The sequence below is a fragment of the Equus przewalskii genome, chromosome 7, assembly GCF_037783145.1.
Source record: "Equus przewalskii isolate Varuska chromosome 7, EquPr2, whole genome shotgun sequence".
Classification (NCBI taxonomy): domain Eukaryota; kingdom Metazoa; phylum Chordata; class Mammalia; order Perissodactyla; family Equidae; genus Equus; species Equus przewalskii.
The window spans coordinates 66,687,331-66,709,505 of NC_091837.1; the positions used below are offsets into that span (position 1 = coordinate 66,687,331).

Here is a 22,175-nt window from a genome sequence, read left to right on the forward strand (position 1 = left end):
TCCAGAGATCCCATTTCCCCAGAAATACATGTCTCTACCTAGTCTATGGAGTGACCATTAAGATGACCTATGATAAGCATAGAACAGTTAAGATGGCAAGGAAGTATCTACTCTACTAGGACTTGTGTACTAATGTACTAGCACTGAGTATTAGTGAAAGTAATAAGCAAAGTCTTGGCAAAAACACATTAACGTTAAGATTCCTAAGTATTCAGAACTCAATTTTCAAAGCAACTGTCTGATCTAGCAATTAATGAGATGTAAAATAAAATTTGATTTTTATATTCTAACTCAGTATGGTTTCCATAATCTAGGTTTGATTAAGAACTATCCAAGAAAATTGGGGGCCCAGGTGAAGGCACGTCTCATACGCCAAGCATATGTTCACACTGATAGAGGTATTAAGGAAACAACTGAAAAACTACAACTTCATGGAGCGTGAGGATTAGGGGGCCTTGCCAAGTCTCCACCCCAGGCTCTCCAAACTTACTGTTTGATCTACCAGTTGATCTTCCTTTGCCAATAAAATCATCATGAAAAGGAGGCAGACAATCATGCTCCGAGTCTCCGGGTGGGGACTGGGACTCCAGGCATCAGAGAGCACACTGACCCAGTTGACTTCACAGAGCACAGACCCCAAAAACAAGAAGCAGCTCTTGGGGCTTCCTCGTTCCACCTCAAAGGAAACAAATTAAAATGAGTGCTTTGCTTTAAGCTGTCTATATATCTTGAAAATGTATATAAAACCATGTTTACAAAATTATATTTTAAAAAACAATACTTCTTTCCCAAATTATAAAAATCACCCATAATCCTACCGCCTAGAGATTTAGACTTAACATTTCTAGTATCTTTCCTTCCATACTCAGTGTATGTGCACATTTTTCAGCTTGTTTGGAATTAATTATTTATTCCACTAATTCTTAACAGGAGGGGAACGACCTTCCCTAGCTCCCCCAGGGTGGCGAATCCCTGCCACGGTTAGTCACCAGTACTCAACTCTACTCCATTTATAAAATCACAAATGGAACTTGGTCATGATTCACGTCCTCCCATTACTACCATCATTATATCATGCTTACTACTTATTTCTTACCCTTGTGGAAAATGATTCTTCAACCTCCTTCATAATCTGTTCTCTATGCTCACTCTCAATCCTTTCAAAAAATATACCTTATTATGCTAACGAGACACAAAGAACGGAAAGGTTCCCAGCTTCTGGGCAGGTCAGGGTCATCTATCGTTAGACTAAAACTCCTAGAGACACAGAGAGTCGACAGCATCCCTTTAAAGACCATTCTACTATTGAATCTATCAGATCGCTAAGGCTGCCCTCTCACTTAAATGCTCTCTCACTGCTCTTTAAACAGACCTTTGCTTCCATGTTCATAATGGTGATGAACTTCTACTTAGTGTCTGTCTCATATACTAAACCCAGCTATAAAATCATTCTTAATCTTGTATTTCTGCAAGACACCTGTCTTCAGTTTTCCTTACATCTCAGCTACAGGGAAGTGGAGGACAAGAGCAGCACTGGGTGGGGTCTCCATTTGCACTGAAAGACCACAGTAAACTTTACTAATTGTCATAAATAACTGTGCAGTTGCAGTAATTAAAGTACTTAAAGTGTCTCAATAATAAATGTGACATGAAGTTAAGAGTAAACACTAATGAACTGGTAACTATGAACAAATAAACTGAAATAATTGTAAAAAGCTAAGACAAGATCATGAAGGGATTTTTAAAATAGGAACTTAATAGGAACAAAAATGCCTGACTGGTATGTAAGTGACACAGCTGTGCCTGTTTTTTGCAACAATTGTTTCTATGGCAAAGACCCGCACACACTTACTGGCACTTAATCCAGGTCATTTCAGGTCTTTATGATGATGATGCATCATTGGTTGTTACAATGCACTTCTACCTCCTACAATGTAATTACTCCCTTGCATAACTGGTTAAAGAAAGTAACAGCTTGAGTACCAATTTACATTTTGCTTTAAAAGAATGTTTAACAATAAGCATTTCTAATGATACTGTCCTAGAAAAACTTGCATATACAGAAATACCAAGATTGAACATGATGGTCATTAAACATGAACTCACCTGGCAGTATTACTAAAGTCTAGGGGACAACTGCCACATTACAGATAAAATCTTTCTCTGGGTTTTAAAAATGATCCTGTAAATGTTTTCCAGCTATCTACTAACACAACGAAACGATTTCCATGGAATGCTGCTTTACACAAGCTCCATTTGGGCAATCCAGAATGCAGGCACAGTCCACTTTGGCACACACAGCAACTGTGCCTAAAAACCACAGTGAACAGGCTGCTCCTCAGAAGCCCAGCTGTGACATGGAGAGGGAAGGACTCACTTTGAAGAAGGCCTCCATGAGCTTCTGGTCAGGGTGCAGGTCCCTCCATGGGAGTTTCCGATAGGCACTATGAAAAGCGTACAGAATGAACTCTGGCATTTTGGGTGCTGTACATGCTTCAGAATAATGCATCAGGTGTAACCGAAGGGCTCCTTCATCACCTGGCAACAGCTTATCTAAAATCGAAAAAGAAAATACAGCCAAAGACCTTTTGGTTTATCTTAATAAAAACAGAGAAAGTGACATCAGCATCATGGCAGAATGAGCCATTCCCTTAGTCTCTCTCCAGTAAGCTACAACCAATCAGACATCCATTAACCAAGAGACAATTCCCTACAAAGCACAACAGGACTTCTGAGAGATCTATGCAGCCATACATCTGAAGGTGGAGGTACTGGATACCTGGGAAACAGTGGAAGGAGGTGAGCAGATCTCCACTACCTCCCCAGCAGCAGTAGTCTACGTCACGGATCCTCACAGCAGCCAGTGTGCAACTATGCAAAGTGGAAGATCAGGCAGGCCTGCACACGAATAGCTTCACTTATGGAGTTGCAGCCCAGCCTGCAGAAATGCTGCATACCGAGTGGCGGAGCTCAGACACTGTGTGAGCACCCCCACCAGGTGCAGCAGCCTGTGAGCGGAGAGTGGACCCACCTGTGCATGAAAGAAAAGTGCCCCTCCCCACGCCATAGTGTACCTACTGCACCAGTCCCCAGTCAAGGCATCAGATCTGCAGCAAAGCACCTACGTGAGCGTGTGTGACCACCTAAGCATCTGTGGCCAGTGGGCAAACACAGACAAGCCCTATCAGCACAACTTCCAGCAGACGCAGTGGCTTCAGAAAACACAGCTCCTGCCACCACCCCCTGAGTGGTGGCAGGTGGAATCTACAACCTGATACTACCGCTATGCGCTGGCAAAGGATCACTTCATCAAACACCACAAAGAACTACATTAACACTCCAGAGCAGGATGACAATGACAAATCTCAAGAAACAAACCCTGAAGTCACAGAAATTTACAATCTAATGACAGAGAATTCAAAATAGGTGTCATAAAGAAACTCAAGGAGTTACAAGAAAACCTAGAAAGACAGATCCATGAACTCACAAATATAATTAATAAGCAAAAGGAATTCTTCAAAAAAGAGATTAAAACTCTAAAAGAAAACCAAACAGAAACTCTGGAGATGAAGAAGACAATGAATGAGATAAAAAACAATCTAGAAACCATAAAGAACAAACTTGACATTATAGAGGACAGAATTAATCATTTAGAGGACAGAGATAGAGAAATGCTTCAGGTGGAGGAGGAGAGAGAATTAAGATTTTTTAAAAAAATGAAGAAATTCTTCAAGAAATATCTGACTCAATTAGGAAATGCAACATTAGGATTACAGGTATTCCAGAGGCAGAAAGGAGAGCTTGTTCAAAGAAATAACAGCTGAGAACTTCCCAAACCCAGGGAAGAAACTGGACTTACAAGGATATGAATCCAATAGAACTCCTAATTACATCAATGCAAAAAGACCTTCCCTAAGGCACATAATAGTAAAACTGGCAAAAGTCAATAACAAACAAAATATACTAAGGGGAGCAAAGCAGAAGAGAATAATCTACCAAGGAACCCCTATCAGGCTTTCAGTGGATTTCTCAGCAGAAATCTTACAGACTAGAAGAAATTGGAATGATATATGCAAAATACTGAAAGCCAAACACTTCCAGCCAAGAATACTCTATCCAGCAAAACTATCCTTCACAAACAATAGAGAAATAAAAACTTTCCCAGATAAATGAAAGCTGAGGGAGTTCCCAGCCACTAGACTTGCCTTATAAGAAATGATCAAGGATGCCCTCATACGTGAAATAAAAAGGCAAAGGTTTACAAAGCCTTGAGCAAGAAAATAAATAGACAAAATCAGAAAACTGCAGCTCTCTATCAGAACAGGTTAGCAAACATTTAATTATAACATAAAAGATAAAGGGAAGGAAAGCATCAAAAATAACTATAAACACTTCATTTTAACCACAAACTCACAACACAAAACAGAATAATTTGTGACAACAGTAACTTAGACAGGGAAAAGGAAAGGGATGGAACCTGCTTAGACTAAGGTTGACAAGAGCCTATCAGAAAATGGACTATCTCATCTACAAGATCTTTTATACAAACCTCATGGTAACTACTAAACAAAAAATCAGAGCAGAGACACAAATCATAAATAAAGAGAAAACTAAGAAAAACATCACAGAAAACCACCAAACTGAAACAGCAATCAGAAATACATAGGATGAGAAACAGGGAATACAGAACAACCAGAAAACAAGAGATAAAATGGCAGTATTAAGCGCTCATATATCAATAATCACTGTAAATGTTAAGTGGATTGATTTCTCCGATCAAAAGACACAGAGTGGCTGGATGGATTACAAAACAAGACTAATAATATGCTGCCTCCAGGAAACACATCTCAGCTCTAAAGACAAACACAGGCTCAGAGTGAAGGGATGGAAGATGATACTCCAAACTAATGGCAAACAAAAGAAAGCAGGTGTTGCCATACTTATATCAGACAAAGCAAACTTCAAGATAAAAAAGGCAGGGAAGACAAAGAGAGGCAGTATATAATGATAAAAGGGACACTCCACCAAGACGACAAAGCACTTATGAATATACATGCACCTAACACAGGAGCACCAAAGTATATAAAGCAACTATTAACAAATCTAAAGTGAGAAATTAACAGCAACACAATAATAGTAGGTGATCTCAACACCACACTTACATCAATGGACAGATCATCCAGATAGAAAGTCAGCAAGGAAATAGTGGACTTAAATGAAACACTAGGTCAGATGGACTTAATAGATGTATAGAGAACATTCCATGCAAAAACAGCAGAATACACATTCTTCTCAAGTGCACATGGAACATTCTCAAAGATAGACCATATGATGGGAAACAAAGTTAGCCTCCATAAATTTAAGGTGACTGAAATCATATTAAGCATCTTTTCCAACCACAATGCTACGAAACTAGAAATCAACTAGAAGAAAAAAGCTGGGAAAGTGACAAATAGGTGGACACTAAATAACATGCAACTGAACAACCATTGGATCAATGAAGAAATCAAAAAATACCTGGAGACCAATGAAAATGAAAACACATCATACCAACTCTTATAGGATGCAGGAAAAGTGGTTCTAGGAGAGAAATTCATAGCAATATGGGCCTAAATCAACAGACAAGAAAAATCTCAACTAAGTAATCTTAAACTAAACCTAACAGAACTAGAAAGAGAAGAATAAACCAAACCCAAAGTCAGGAAGAGGTGGGAAATAATAAAAATTAGAGCAGAAATAAATGAAATAGCAACTAAAAAAACAGTAGAGGGGCTGGCTTGGTGGTGTAGTGGTTAAGTTTGCATGCTCTGATTCAGTGGCCCTGGGTTCGCAGGTTCAGATCCTGGATGCAGATGTACACACTGCTCATCAAGCCATACTATGGCAGCATCCCACACAGAAAAACCAGAAGGACTTAACTAAGATATAAAACTATGTACTGGGGCTTTGGGGAGGAAAAAAAAGAGGAAGACTGACCACAGATGTTAGCTCAGAGTCAATCTTCCTCACCAAAAAGCATACCTTTAAAACAAAAAAGAAAACAAAACAAACGGGAGAAAGGATCAATGAAACTAAGAGCTGGTTCTTTGTGAAGGTAAGTAAAATTGGCAAACTCTTAGCCAGACTCACTAAAAAAAAGCAAGAAGGAACAACAAATAAAATTAGAAATGAAAGAGGAGAAATTACAACAGATACCACAGAAATACAAAGGATTATAAAAGAATACTATAAAAAACTACATGCCAACAAATTGGATAAACTAGAAGAAATGGATAAATTCTTAGACTCAAACAACATCCCAAAACTGAATCAAGGAGAAATAGAGAAGCTGAAAAGGCCAACTACAAGTAAAGAGATTGAAACAGTAACCAAAAACCTCCCAAAAAACAAAAGTCCAGGACCAGATGGCTCCTCTGGAGAATTCCGTCAAACATTCAAAGAAGATTTAATACCTATCCTTCTCAAACTATTCCAAAAACTTGAAGACAGAACGTTTCCTAACTCATTTTATGAGGCCCACATCATCCTGATACCAAAAACAGACAAGGACAATACAAACAAGGAAAATACTGCTGATGAACATAGATGCAAAAATCTTCAATAAATATATGACTCCACTCATAGGTGGAAGTTAGTATATTGACAAGGAGATCTGATCGGTGGTTACCAGGGAGAAGGGGGGATGGGGGGAGGGCACAAAGGGGGAAGTGGTGTACCCACAACATGACTAACAAAAATGTACAACTGAAATCTCACAAGGTTGTAATCTATCATAACATTAATAAAAAAAAAAAAAAGAAACAAAGCTAAACTGCAAAGCTGTTTAAGATTATTACCTGTGAAATACAAAGTAAAACGTTAAAATAGAATAAAAAAAAAATGAAAATAGTCTAAGGATGAAAAGTATTGAAAACAAATTAATATAAATTCAAACTTTGGAATTTGTTTGTCCTAGAGTTTTTAAGAAGACAAAGATGATCTTAGAGGGCAGAACAAGTCCTCCTAATTCCTATTCCTGCAAATGCACTAGAATAAGTTATTCACAGGGAATAATAAACATTTGGAAGCACAAAAAAAAAAATCTTCAATAAAATATTGGCAACACAACACAGCAATACATTAAAAGGATCATACACCATCATCAAATGGGATTTATACCAGGGACACAGGGATGCTTCAACATCCACAAATCAATCAACGTGATACACTACATTAACAAAATGAAGAATAAAAAAATCACACGATCATCTCAATCAATGCAGAGAAGCATCTGACAAGATCCAACATCTATTTATGATAAAACTCCCAATAAAATGCATACAGAAGGAAAGTACCTCAACATGATAAAGGACAAATATGACAAACCCACAGCTAACATCATACTCAATGGTGAAGAAATGAAAGCCATCCCTCTCCGAACAAGTACAAGACAAGGTGCCCACTCTCACCACTCTTATTCAACATAGTACTGGACGTTTTGACCAGAGTAATTTGGTAAGAAAAAGAAATAAAAGGTATCCAAACTGGAAAGGAAGAAGTGAAATTGTTTGCAGATGACATGATCCCACATATAAAGAATCCACCAGAAAACTATTAGAAATAATCAACAACTACAGCAAAGTGGCAGGGTACAAAATCAACTTACAAAAATCAGTTGCATTTCTATACACTAATAAAGAACTACCAGAAAGAGAACTCAAGAATACAATCCCATTTATAATCGCAACAAAAAGAATAAAATATCTAGGATTTAATTTAACCAAGAAGGTAAAAGACCTATACAACGAAAACTATAAGACATTATTGAAAGACATCAATGATAACATAAAGAAATGGAAAGATATTCCACGCAATGAATTGGAAGAATAAACATAGTTGAAATGTTCCTATTACCTAAAGCAATCTACAGATTCAATGCAATCTCAATCAGAATCCCAATGACATTCTTCACAGAAATAAAGCAAAGAATCCTAAAATTCATGTGGGGCAACAAAAGACCTCAAATAGTCAAGGCAATCCTGTGAAAAAAGAACATTGGAAGCATCACAATCCCTGACTTCAAAATATACTACAAAGCTATAGTAATCAAAACAGCATGGTAAGGGCACAAAAACAGACACACAAATCAATGGAACAGAACTGAAAGACCAGAAATAAAACCACATCATGGACAGCTAATCTTCAACAAGGGAGCCAAGAACATACAATGGAGATAGGAAAGTCTCTTCAATAAATGGTGATGGGAAAACTGGACAGCCACATGCAAAAAAAATGAAAGTAGACCATTATCTTATGCTACATACAAAAATTAACTCAAAATGGATTAAAGACTTGAAGGCAAGATGTGAAACCATAAAACTCCTAGAAGAAAATATAGGTAGTACATTCTTTGACATTGGTCCTAGAAGCATCTTTTCAAATACCATGTCTACTTAGCAAGGGAAACAAAAGAAAAAATAAACAAATGGGACTACATCTGACTAAAGAGCCTCTGCAAGGCAAAGGAAATCAGGAACAAACAAAAAGACAACTCACCAACTGGGAGAAAATATTCACAAATCATATATCCAACAAAGGGTTAATCTCCAAAATATATAAAGGACTCATACAACTCAATAAAAAAAAAAATCCAGGGGCCAGCCCCGTGGCCGAATGGTTAAGTTTGCGTGCTCTGCTGCAGTGGCCCAGGGTTTCACTGGTTCAGATCCTGGGCGCAGACATGGCACCACTCATCAGGCCATGCTGAGGCGGCGTCCCACATGCCACAACTGGAAGGACCCACAACTAAAAAAGACAAAATATGCAACTACATACTGGGGGGATTTGGGGAGAAAAAGCAGAAAGAAAAAAAAAACCATCCAATCAAAAAATGGGCAGACAATATTAATATTTTTCCAAAGAAGATATTCAGATGGCCAACAGGCACATGAAAAGATGTTCAACATCACTAATTATTAGTGAAATGCAAATCAAAACTACACTGAGCTATCACCTTACACCTGTTATAATGGCTATAATAACCAAGACAAAAAATAACAAATGTTGGAGAGGTTGTGGAGAAAAGGGAAGCCTCATACACTGATGGGAGGAATGCAAACTGGTGCAGCCACTATGGAAAACAGTATGGAGATGCCTCAAAAACTTAAAAAAAGAAATACCATATGACCCAGCTATCCCACTCCTGGGTATTTATCCAAAGAACTTGAAATCAACAATTCAAAGAGATTTATGCACCCCTATGTTCACTTCAGCATTATTCACAATAGCCAAGATGTAGAAGCAACCCAAGTGCCCATGGACTGACGAATAGATAAAGAAGATGTGGCATATGTATACAATGGAATACTACTCAGCCATAAAAGACAAAATTGTTCATTTGCAACAACATGGATGGACTTTGAGGGTATTATGTTTAGCGAAATAAGCCAGACAGGGAAAGATAAACACCACATGATTTCACTCATATGTGGAAGATAAACAAACACATGGACAAAGAGAACAGATTAGTGGTTACCAGAGGGGAAAGGGGGTGGATATAAGGGATCAAGGGGCACATTTATACAGTGACTGACAAATAATAATGTACAACTGAAATTTTGCAATGTTATAAACTATCATGACCCTAATAAAATAATTTTTAAAAAGATATAAAACATAAAGAAGAAATTAGAGTCATAGAAGATAGAATGAGATTCAACATGGGGGATAGATAATATTTGCAATATTAAAATATTTGAAATAACAATGGCTGCATATTTTCTATAACTGATGATATTTGGAGCTACCTCAAAAACAAGCTAAGAAGTTACAAACTTTACTGTAAATATAATGACATTAGAGATCTTTCTTTGGTCACAGATGACTGCCTACCAATTAAAATAAAATGAAATCAAGTAGGAGAGCAGAGGCAAAAGATTAACTGATGACTTAGAGAAAAAGTGAAAACTAACCAGAGACATAATGTAACCTCTTCCTACCTTTAAAACCCTTGTGCAAAGAGTCAATGCAGTCAGCGAATAGCTGTACAATGCTTGAGGCCACCACAGCATCACTCTCCAGCCAGGGGTAATGTCGCTGGCTGCTTGAAAGAAAAGACACATACACTTAGAAAAGAAAGTCCCATGATTAACTTACTCTAGGCCCCAGAATCTAGGGATTGCCTAAGTTCTAGAAGACTCTGTATTATGGAGCCCTAAGACATAGTTAGACCCCTTTAAAGGCTATAAATTCCTGGAGGTGAATTGTAGTTATAATATCAACCATATAATTTTATGTACTTTCCTTCCTAACCTTTATTCCAATGCAATTAAGTTTTAGAAGTGTGTTATTAAAGTAACTATCAAATTAACATGTTTTTACATCCAATTTACACCCTTGAACCCATCCCTTGTGTATCTTGGTTACACTTCAAATGACTTAGAAATACACTATAAGGTAGCTTCAACAATTTTCTGTACCTAAAGCATGAAAAAAAAAACAAAAAAAGACAAAAAATTCATGTAACAAAAAGACGGCCCAGGGGGCTGGTCCTGTAGACAAGTGGTTAAGTTCGCACGCTCCGCTTCCGCAGCCGAGGGTTTCACAGGTTCGGATCCTGGACACGGACATGGCACCGCTCATCAGGCCATACTGAGGTGGTGTCCCACATGCCACAACTAGAAGGACGCGCAACTAAAATATGCAACTATGTACTGGGGGGATTTGGGGAGAAAAAGCAGGGAGAAGAAAGATTGGCAACAGTTGTTATCTCAGGTGCCAATCTTTATGGGAAAAAAAAAGAAAAAAAAGATGGCCCAAAATGAACAGACAGAAAATAACCAAAAGAAAAATTCTTTATGTGAAAATTGTAGTTTCTGAATCTGTTTCAGAAAGTTCAATATCCATTAATATAAAGTTCCATTAACTCTTCCTGGAAATAAACAGGCAGCCTGTGTCACGGTCAGCAGTCTCATAGTCACTACCAAATCCTGAAGCTTGCAGATTATTTAAGGATAGCCCTCTACCAAAAGCGAAGATCCAGAATCTTTTCTGTTTTCCTCAATGGGTTCTTGAGGCACCATGGGTTAATGCAAAGAGTTTTGACACGTGAGTCAAAAGCCATGACCTCTGGTCCCAGTTCTGGCCTTCAGTGGCTGTGGGACTTGAGCAAGACATTCAAGTTTGCTGAGTCCTGGGATCAGATTAATTAATAGTATGAAAACACCTTAAATACTATGGTATCTACCACTGTTGTAATATTTATAAAACTCCTGACAAGTTCACCCAGCTTTTGTTTGAATGCTTTCAGGGGAAAAAAGACTTATAATGCAACTCACTGCATTTGGACAGCTCTACACCTGTTTCAAATGTTTATGAAATGATGCTTTCATTTAATTGCAGAGTTCACGTTAAAAGCGTAATTACCATCCAGTAATTTGAAAGCCAATTTAGCTCCAAAAAATAACTAAAGTACTAGATAAAATCAAGTTAGTCTCATATTTTATAGTGTTACATTATCAAAACCTGATTCAGGAGAGCAACATCCGTTTTTCTGAAATTCAGTATCAAAACTTATTCAACTTCTTTACTGTGAAAAACTGAAAACGAGTGTCCATTTTTGCTTCAAAATTAATATCAAGATAATAGCCCTGATCAACTAAATAATTCTACAAACAGAAAATATTTTAAGTTTCTTTCGTAAAGAAGTATTTTCTAAATTTAAATATGGCCCTACAATAAAAATTAAATATGTGAACACATCACTGGTACCAAAACACGACCAGAACTTATAAATTGCAAAAGAATTTGAATATGTGAAAAACTATTTACCTTTCATTGTCCTCTAAAACCAGGATCCATGGTTTAAAGAGCTGAATGATTACTGAATGCAGCGATCTCAGCACTAAAACAAAGCAAAATTCTCATAGAGACAAGAAACAAGCTCATCCTTTGTCAATTCATGGATAATACTAAATAAAAAACCTATTTATTATCTATGTACTCATAAACCTATGCTGATATATAAACAACATGCTTAGTGTAACTAAGTATATTTGTGTTTTCATTTGCTGCAATGGAATTTCTTGAATTGAAGAACTTTTATTACAACACAATGTCATGGATAATTTTACACTGTACATTTTTTTAAAAGATGAATGCTTAAATATTCAGAACCCTTTCCTTAGCAAGATATATAATAGGAAGAAAGAGTTGGAGATTGAAACCTATTTCTTTGTCCCCTGCCCTGTGAAGGAGGGGCAGAGAAAAGCTGAAGCAAGCACCCACTGTGTAAGTAAATATATATCACACATATATGGCTTCACATATATGTCCTACATATTTCCTACTTCCTCCTCTTGACACTCAGATACACAGTTTTCACACAGATTTAAATCTCTTAAAGTGCTTATTCAAGTCTCTTCTAACGGAAGGTCAGAACACCTAGCTCCATGTTGCACAAAAGGCATAAAGGCATATTACCTGTCTTGCTGCTGGCAGATGGGTCTTGGGCCAAGCAGGCCATTTCTGAATCAAGCAGCCTTTTTACAAGATAGCCCAAGAATGTCTTCATATCAGCCATGTAAGGACTCCATTTTGAAAATAAACCAAAGCTTTTAAAGTCCAATGTGGATAACCGAAGTTTATAAAAAAAGTTTGAGAGCCACTGGATAGTCTCCATTACCTGGAAGAGAATGACCAGTCAAAACACGCTGACTGACGAGACTCAGCAGAGTACTGCAGCAGACTGTGGTGGAGGGCTCTGACTTAGTCACAGAGCTGCAGGGGTATCAGCATACGAAAAGTGAATTGGCAGATTCCAAATTTTTTCCAAAGGAGAGGAACCATTCTTTCAAATACATTCTCATGTGGACCCATATTGTATAAAACTGATGAAACTGAGAGCTCTGTGAGACACGCGTGAAAACCTGACCACAGGAGCCAGTGGCGTAAGGTTAAGATGAGGTGGGTTAAGCTGGGGAGGGAAGGTATACACAGGGAGTATACACAGAGCCTGGGCTGCTCTTGAACAGATGAGCAAGAATCAGACGCTGAGGCTGAAAGAAAGGTGATCCAGGAAAAGGGGGCCTGGGGGAAGCAAGTGAGTGACAAAGAAGAACATACAGCTCTTAAAGATGATGCACACAAAAGCAGCTTTTAAAATATACATTTTGAATGTGTTCCAATTGTTTATAAAATAAACAGCAAGGAAATGAGAAAGAAGTGCACAGACAAAAACTTCAGACACCAAAAGCTACACACCTGCTTGTCTGACAAGAGAACATCCGGAGAGCTTTGAAGCACGGTGCTCTCGGCAGAAGCTGGCCCCTGCTGGGAGGGTGGGGCACAGCAGCCCAGGGCTCTCAGAGTGGCTTTCCAACACTCAGGGCTCAGCAGCTGCTCAGCAGAGCCTTAAGGGTCAGGGACAGAGGACAGCAAGTCAGCATCTTTCACAGATTAATTTTTTCAACTTGAATCAAAGAACACGTATACTTTACAAAGGAATAAAAATTAAATAAAAATCCAAAACAAATTCATAAAGATCTGTGGTGAGCAGACCAAAGTGAAGAGAACGTATTAAAAGAACTGTCCACCTGGACACTTGACTTTCCTTGTTCCTGGTAACCCTGCTGGGACTGTGCGCAGCCCTCTGAGCTGGAATCTGGAAAGCGAATCCACCTACCCGAACCTGACTGGAGAATGGGAAAGGTGCTGTTTTCCTGGCTGGATGATGTGAGAGAAACAACAGTGACAGGACAAAGAGACTAGGTGCAGAACACAACTGCAGAGTCTAAGCTCTGGTCAGGAGTCTCATACCTTCCCCTAAAACTCCACTCCTACAACACACAAAACCTAGAGCAACACAGAGATAGCACGCAAAAGTAGAGACTACCAGCCAGCACCCTGCTACTTGCAAAGCTCACATCCCAGAGGACAGGAATAATACCTCCTCAGGTCCTTCCCACCCAGAGATGATGAGGATGAAATAGGGCAACAGAAGCTCGTAGGAGCAGATCCGAGGGGAAGGATGATGAGGCTAGCTGCAATATGTTGGGGGTGAGGTGTCTACGGGACAGTGAAGGGTCTGTGTCCAATGGCTACTGTGGTCTGGATCTTAGGGCAGAGGCCTGCCATCAAGCTACAGGTGTGGGAATCAAGAACACCTAGAAGACAGCAGTAAAGCCAGGGAAGACAATGGGCTCACCCAGGACAAAGGAAGAGAGCAGAGGAACAAAGGATACAACCCTGGACCACTGACATGGTGGCAGGGAGGGATGGGAAGCCAGGAGTCTGGAGGTCATGGAATCTGACAGAGGTCATACTATTATCCTTAAGCCTTTAACTGAATTATTCTTCCTGGGAAGTGTAAATTTCTGCTAAATGCAAGTCAATGGTTGCCTATATAAACAGTTTATAATCTCTTTAAAAAGTTTCACAGGAAAAAACCACAATACATACTTGATAAAATTTTGAAAATTCAGAACAAAAGTTAGCTATGCAAATAGGCATCAAAATTTGTAAAAGTACATTTCCCTATCACCACTCTCCACCCACCCTACAACTTGCCTCTGTGGGAAACAATTAAAGCCTGAAGTGCTTTGAAAATGAGACCACACTTTGCATTATTCTTCAGCTAGTCCAATAGATAAGATCATTAACTTATTCACTGAATGATTTCTATTAAGTAACACAAAGATTTGGCGTAAAGTAAAATTTAGTTTTCCACTACATCTATAAAAACTATGAAAAAAGTAAATACCATTTCATTTATCAAATTTCAATACAATTCCTGCCTAGTGAAATTCCAAAAATAAAAAAGCCTACAACCCTTATTCCTCCTCTATTCACCAACAGTTCAACTGCAGCGGAGGGACAAATGGTGGGAATGTGGAAAACGTAATGCTGCTCTTTCTCTGAGCAAATATAAATACAGTCTATCACTATACAGGGATAAAATTCATTTGCAAAAAACAAGAGCCAAAAAATTAGGATGAAGAAAACTCCAAATTTATCCACTATTTAGAGCTACAGAGAAACCAACTGGCATATTAAACATATTATAAAAGAGCAATTTCCTTCTCTTACTAAATCTGTAGTTGGCCGAGCAGGCAGGCCCACTTCCATCCCACCCTAGTTCAAGACAGCAGCAAAGTCAACATAAGGAGGTGGGTGCGCAACTGTGGACTTCAATCCCAAATACTAAATGCCGACCTGCCCAATTAGGGCCCATTCTAATATTTAGGACAATAACTGACCATTTTTACAGAGAGTAATCTTTTGGGAATTGTTCATGGAGCACATTAGGGTGGAAATTGGGGATTCTAAACTCCTGCATACTTGTATTATCTTTACAGTTTTGGAAGAATGTAAATGTAGAATGGTAAATGTCACATTAAATATTCACTGCAATCTAATCAGTCACAATGAAAAGACACTTACTTTGCATCAGCAGCCTGAGAATGTCACTGTACTGGTCAGGGAACTGGTAGAGAAGAAGAAAAGTCCAGTGCTTACAGAAAAGATTAAATGGCATCAAAATATCTTCTTCTGGTTCAAGGCCCCAGGCAGTAAGTGCCAAATGAATGGACTCCAGAAGCCTGGTACGATCAGACAGAGGAGGTTTAGTGGCGTTTAACCATTGCTTAAGATCGAACTAAAAAGAAAAAGAAACAAGAAGCAGTTTTATTTACACGAGAATATTAATTGAAGTAGAGCAAATTATTTGCAAATTTAGTTTAAAAGTCAAAGATTACCTAGGATGTAGCTTTTTATAAAGACTGCAACTTCACTTTATACATAAGTACCATTTAAAGAATCCCAGCAGTTCGACAGTTGACAGTGCCATATGCCTCCATCTCTACTCCCCTCTCTGGAACTGCAGAGGCAGTTTTCTCAGCTCTGTGTGCCTTTTTGTAATTAAAAATCTTATTAAGTTTTCCCCACAAGGATCAGAACTTTGTCGTTCTTCTTAACTTGTCACAGTGCCACAAACGAGCAGCCACTGTACTGAACTGTCTCCATCTAACAGCCATGTTTCTGGACCTGCATCAGTTACTTATCTCAGTTAATAAAAATTCAGGGTGTTGATATCACCTTCCAGAATCCCAAACTATAAAACACACTCTTCTCCATTACAGGCTGAGATCAGTCTCTGGGCCCTAAAAAACGCCCAGGTTTTACGATTCATAGATGTCAGAGAAATACAATTGAAAGCAGAAAAGGCTCTGAAATTCTGAGTTAATATTCTACTCGGAATGAAGACAAAGGCAATTTGGTTAGAGCTGGCCTATTCTAAATATAAGAGATTTTGACATATTACAACTCATTTATCAAACACAATTTAGGCATAAATTCAGGATACATTCCAAAGAAGGGTGTACTAAATTACTACTATGAATATTTCAAAACTATACTAAAATTTTTAAAGACGGTTTGGGAGCTGGGTCCATTTTATACCATGTGGAATAAGACTGTCCCATACAACACTCCCCAAGAAAAAGCTGTGGGACCAGCTTGCTTGAAGACGATGCAAAACCTGAAAAGGGCCTGTCAGCCTACCCTTCCTGGACACACAAGTCCAGAGGGCCTTTCATTTCTATCGAGTAGGAAACAACAATAGTTGCCACATTTCAATGCTAACATCAGGACTGAATCACATCTCACCTTGGTTAGCAGCATGAAAACCACATCACTGTTGTCCTCACTTAGAAACTTCACCACCTTCTCATAAAGCTGTATGAACTCCGCAGGCGCAGCATTGGGAGTGAAGAAAGGAGACAAAAGAGAGCAGAGCCTTCTATTCTTCAGAATGGTCTGAAGGACTTTTTTGCATTCTGATTTAGTGCCACTGATAAACACCTTGAAAGAATTAAAAAGGGAAAACGTCACCAAATTCTCCCCTCTCTAACTTTTACTTAAGTAACCAAGTTTTAAGGGATAGTATATAAGCAAATAGAATTTTTTCTAAATGAAAACATGAAACTATCAAAAAAAATCTAAAATCAATACAGATAAACCTATCACTTCCAATGTAGGTGATATTAAAAATTCTGGATAATACGCTAATTTGATTTGGACAAGCCATATTAGACTTTTAAAAGATTAAAATATTGAGATAATTTGGATCTCAAAATTTGCAACGTAGCTACCATGATTACTAAGTATTCAAAGTGATTCTGCAATATGTCAAGAAAACAAAACTTGTGGCTTATAGATCTTATTGAGATGTGCTTTTAACACTTTAAAAAGCTAACTTTCACAATTAATATATAATCAAGATAACTTCACCTTGTTTTAACTTGGTTGTATAATATAAGTGAATATTTAAATAATCTCAGGGTCAGGAAGGCTTTAATACACTTGACCACAGGCAATAAAGGACAAGACTGATAGATTTGAATACATAAATATTTTAACTCCTTTAAGGCAAAAAGTATTATAAAATTAAAGAAAAATGAGAAAGTAGAAAAATTAATGTATAACACACTCCAGATACCAGGTTAATAGTCTGAGGAGGTCTTTCAAAATAATCAAAAAACAGGAAACTCTCCAATAGAAAATGTGCAAAGGACAATAACCAGCAAATCACCAAAAATAATTAAATGGCCAATAAACATACAAAGAGACATGCAACTTAATGAGTCCTTAAAGAAATACAACTTAAAAATCATAACAAAGTGCTACTTCCCCTACTAGATTAGCAAGACTCAAACAGAATGATGGTCTCTAATGTTGGTTATGATATGGAGAATAATAAACTCGAACCCTGTTATGATAGTGTAAACAGCTACAAACTTCCCAAGAGAGCCATGTGACAACACAGATCTGGATAGCAACCAGACTTCTGGTGGTGAACATGAGGTAGGCTATACAGAAGTCTAAATATAAGGATGTACGCCCAAAACTTACATAATGTTATAAACCATATATATCAAATGTTGGTTAGTCCCTTTGTCATAGCAATCATACTATGCTAGGAAATTATCCTAGAAAAACCAGTCCAGTAAGTTCACAAAGATGTGTAAGAATATTTATCTCAGGCTTCTTGTAGCGAAACAAACTATCTAAATATCCATCCAGAGGGCACTGGTTCAATACAATGTATCTATACCATGGAACACTATATATTAAATACCGTGATATAGGTCTGTATTTATTAACATAAGAATAATGTCTAAAAGATGTGTTTGAACGAAAAAGCAGATTACAAAATAGCATGTGCCAATTTTCAAGTGTGTATTTATATCTCTATTTTTCTATCATCTGTAGGAATGATATATCATTTTTACATATACACACACATACACTAATACGCATACACACACCAGACGAACTATAATGAAATGTTAGCTATGTAACCAGTATCTCCAGGAGGTTAGGATTATGAGAAATTTTTCTTCTTTATACTTTTATACTGCCTGCATTGCTTATAATAAGGACATATCAATTTCATAATCAGGAAAAAAGCTATTTTATAAATATCCAATAAATAAGTACTTATTCAACTGAATTTGAGTGAGATACATTAGTGCTTACATATATTCCAACAAATGGCTCTCCTTTCTTTTATGACACATTTCATAAATCTGCATGGATACACTGCCCTGCCCTTGTTAAATATCCATATATTTAACAGTAAGTCAAATAAATAAACAAATGGTGACCAAGAATAGCAACTGGGAGGCAGCAGCGGGGAGGTGGGACGAGTACTGAATGTTGAATAGAAGACCTGGGATCCAGTCTCACCTCCAGCACTCGCCAGCTATATTCTTTAGGCAAGTTATTAATCTTTTAGAGACTAGTTTTCTCATCTTTAAGAGGGGAATGATATCAATCACCAGAGTCACTGTGAGGATGAAATAAAATAATGAATCAGAAAGTATTTTACAAATGATAAGGAGCTTCAGTAATGTTATTAACACCACCAACAGCATATGATAGAATCAGATGCGAAAGAAACTCCCCAGAGACTTTCAAATATGAGCAATATGTCTTGTATGACACACAGAATTCTATACCAACAATTCTAATATCTTGAGAAGTAAACAATTCTAATATCTTGAGAAGTCAACAATTCAAAGGGGCTTATGACTTAGGTGAGACTCTGAACCTACAATTTAAGTTTGAAGTCAACCCTGACTATAGCTAATGAGGACCCTGGAGGGACCTATTACATGTGACTAAGGCTAAAAATACAAAACAACCTTACCTGTCCCAAGATCTCAATGCACGAAGTAAAGAACTGCCTTGTGGGAGGGTGACGCTGTGTCTCATCACTGACGTAATCCACAACAGTAAAGAAGAGACTAATGCCAACCTTCTGGACCCCAGGGGTAGGCTGCAACTTGTAGGCATTCACCAAGGCCCTGTGAGAAAACGTAGGTAAGACTATTGGTCTACAGTAAGAGAATCTCGACTCACAAGCATTTCTTTGATACTCTACATTTCTCAGGCAAGATTCTCAAAAGTCCTCCTGAGAGCCCCATACATATGTCACATTAGAAATATTTCATGGACTAAGTATCTTCTAACTTGCCCCAACAACTTATTTCAATACACAGAATGAATTTTATGCTCTCCTGAGGCGGGTGGATCAGCTGTCTTAGAAGGGCTAATTAACATTCTTAACTTTGTTAAAATTTCTCATATTTTGTATGTAATTTATAATTTATCATTTAATTCCATGTATTCCTTATATGACACATATTTTTAAAAACAGGAACCCTGATTTCTCTGAATTTTAAAATCCAGAACACTGACTTAGGTTGAGGAGACTTTTGTATAGAATAAGATCCTAGAATAAAGATATCGCTTCTAACTTCCCACACTTTTTTGAGTCCTTTCCTAGTAAAAAAACATCAACCTCTTGTTCACTGCATCTCCTCCTCCTTCCCAGGCCCCCTAATCCAATCCACCATCCCTATCTACTGGGGGATTAGCTGCGGTACTACAATGTGTGGTCACCCTAAAGTGAACGGCAGAGTCAACCTGCCCTCTCCTAAGTCACATCCCGGAGGCTTTGGGAAGAACTCAGAAGGTGGTGAGAAGAAGCCAGGAGCTCCAAGAGAAAAACCACAGTGGCCAAATGCAAGCTGGCAACTACACTTGACAGCCCTAACTCCCCTGAGTTAGCTCCACTGCAAACATTGCTCAACAATCTGCGCTAACAATGTTGACTTCTTGGGTAAATGTGACTTTGATATAAAACTTAGACACTAAATCTCGCCATGATTGAATTTCAACGCGCTGTATCATCTCGTAATTCAGGGGTCAGCAAACTTATTCGATAAAGGGCCAGACAGTAAATATTTTATGCTTTATGGATCATAAATTGTCACAACTACTCAATTCTGCCATTGTGGCATGAAACCCATACACATTAAATAAATAAATGGGCATGGCTGTGTTCCAATAAAACTTTATTTATAAAACAGGTAGCAGGCCGGATTTGTCCCAAAGGCCATAGTTTGCCAATCCCTGTACTAATTTAATTAGTGGGTATCTAGGGGATGCAGCAGCATATATGATTACCATCGGTAATAACAAAATAGTACTTTAAATTCTACTGCCCTCACAACTTACGTAATCAAGTTTTCTGCATGCACAGCAGCTTCCACAATATTAAGTGATGGTGGTTTGGCAGCTTCTGCTTGCAACTGCTTCACTTCTTTTCGCAAAACATGAAGCTGTTGGCTTACTGCTTCATTCTTATGCATACCTTCAAACTAACAAAAATTAAAGTGGTCAACAGACTTTTCTGCCTCCTCAACATGTCTCTAGAGCAGATATTTTACTACAAATACACTGGGCATATGATGAAGAGAATATTATTACAATTAATATTATAACTCAAAACTCTCAGTTGAACCTGAGAGGGATGGGAAAAAACTGTCAAAGAACTACTCAAGAATCTCAGGTTTTTCATGAAGAATCAGACTTGAATTAGCTTAGCTTATCGTTGGTTCCAAGTCTTTTGTAGGATATGTTCAACATCACTTCTGTTTTAACTCCCCAATGCTCACCAAAAACAGACTCAATGTCTTCCAGCACTGGAGCCTTTCGTGAAGCACATCAAGCCTCTGTTCTGTTGATCATCCTTCCCCAGAGCCTTAACCCCTCTCTGTTCCCCCAACCCAACAGCGCATATCATTCAACTCAAAACACTCGGGCTGCACATCTCACGTGTGCCAAGCATAGAAAGAGGATGATACAGACGCTGTTAAGAAAACATTTGCTGTTCTGAAAGGAAGAAAAGATATATACTTATAAAACATCAAAATAAGATAAAATATGGGAAGGGCCCATTTCAGTTGCATGCCTAGGAAAGAGCAATTGACTAATTCAGTGGTTCCTGAAAGCTGGTATTCGATAAATTTTTTTTTTTTTTTGGAGGAAGATTAGCCCTGAGCTAACATCTGCTGCCAATCCTCCTCTTTTTGCTGAGGAAGACTGGGCCTGAGCTAACATCTGTGCCCATCTTCCTCTACTGTATATGTGGGATGCCTACCACAGCATGGCTTGCCAAGCGGTGCCACATCCACACCCAGGATCTGAACTGGCGAACCCCGGACCACCAAAGCAGAACATGCGCACTTAACCACTGCACCACCTGGCTGGCTCCCGATAAAATTTTTAACGGTCTTCAGTAAAGATGTGAAAATAAGGAGAATTTATTGAGCTTTTAAAACACATTTATTTCAATTTAAAAGACAATCATTTCTTTACGATTATCTTTCCTATTTGACGGGGTTGTTAATATCCCTTCCTCTAATTGATGGTGAGCTATATGATAACTGCTTTGTTTGTGCATTTATTTATTTTTTGAGAAAGATTAGTCCTGAGCTAACACCCACTGCCAATCCTCCTCTTTTTTTTTTATTGAGGAAGATTGGCCCTGAGCTAACATCTGCACTCATCTTCCTTTATTTTTTTATATGTGGGATGCCTGCCACAGCATGACTTGACAAGCAGTGTGTAGGTCCGTGCCCGGGAGGCAAACTGGCCAACCCAGGCCACCAAGGTGAGTGCATAAACCCAACCACTACACAACCAGGCAGGTTGTGTACTTTTAATGTCCTTTTCTGGATGTGGATAGATGCAGAGGCTATCCCAGGCCTAGGTTGCAATACAAAGACAGAACCCATGTGGCAGCTGTGGCAGACAAGAGGACAGAGGGACAGCAAGGAGGAGCCCGGCCA

The 22,175-nt window shown here is 38.3% G+C and overlaps 1 protein-coding gene across 4 annotated transcripts in view; it reads right to left on the bottom strand.

Moving 5' to 3' along the window:
• Positions 1-22,175, bottom strand: part of EPG5 (ectopic P-granules 5 autophagy tethering factor) — a 109,179-nt gene that overhangs the window by 16,593 nt on the left and 70,411 nt on the right. For 2 of the 4 annotated variants that reach the window (XM_070630061.1, XM_070630063.1), the window contains exons 28-37: positions 20,560-20,702; positions 19,187-19,343; positions 16,642-16,836; positions 15,418-15,631; positions 13,240-13,388; positions 12,460-12,661; positions 11,809-11,881; positions 9,978-10,078; positions 2,378-2,553; positions 491-676 (exon numbers count right to left, since the gene is read on the bottom strand). In XM_070630061.1, coding sequence (XP_070486162.1) covers positions 491-676; positions 2,378-2,553; positions 9,978-10,078; positions 11,809-11,881; positions 12,460-12,661; positions 13,240-13,388; positions 15,418-15,631; positions 16,642-16,836; positions 19,187-19,343; positions 20,560-20,702 — 1,596 coding nt within the window. Of the gene's footprint in view, positions 1-490; positions 677-2,377; positions 2,554-9,977; positions 10,082-11,808; positions 11,882-12,459; positions 12,662-13,239; positions 13,389-15,417; positions 15,632-16,641; positions 16,837-19,186; positions 19,344-20,559; positions 20,703-22,175 lie in introns of all 4 variants that reach the window. The other 2 variants (XM_008540278.2, XM_070630062.1) reach the window with 1 other exon arrangement.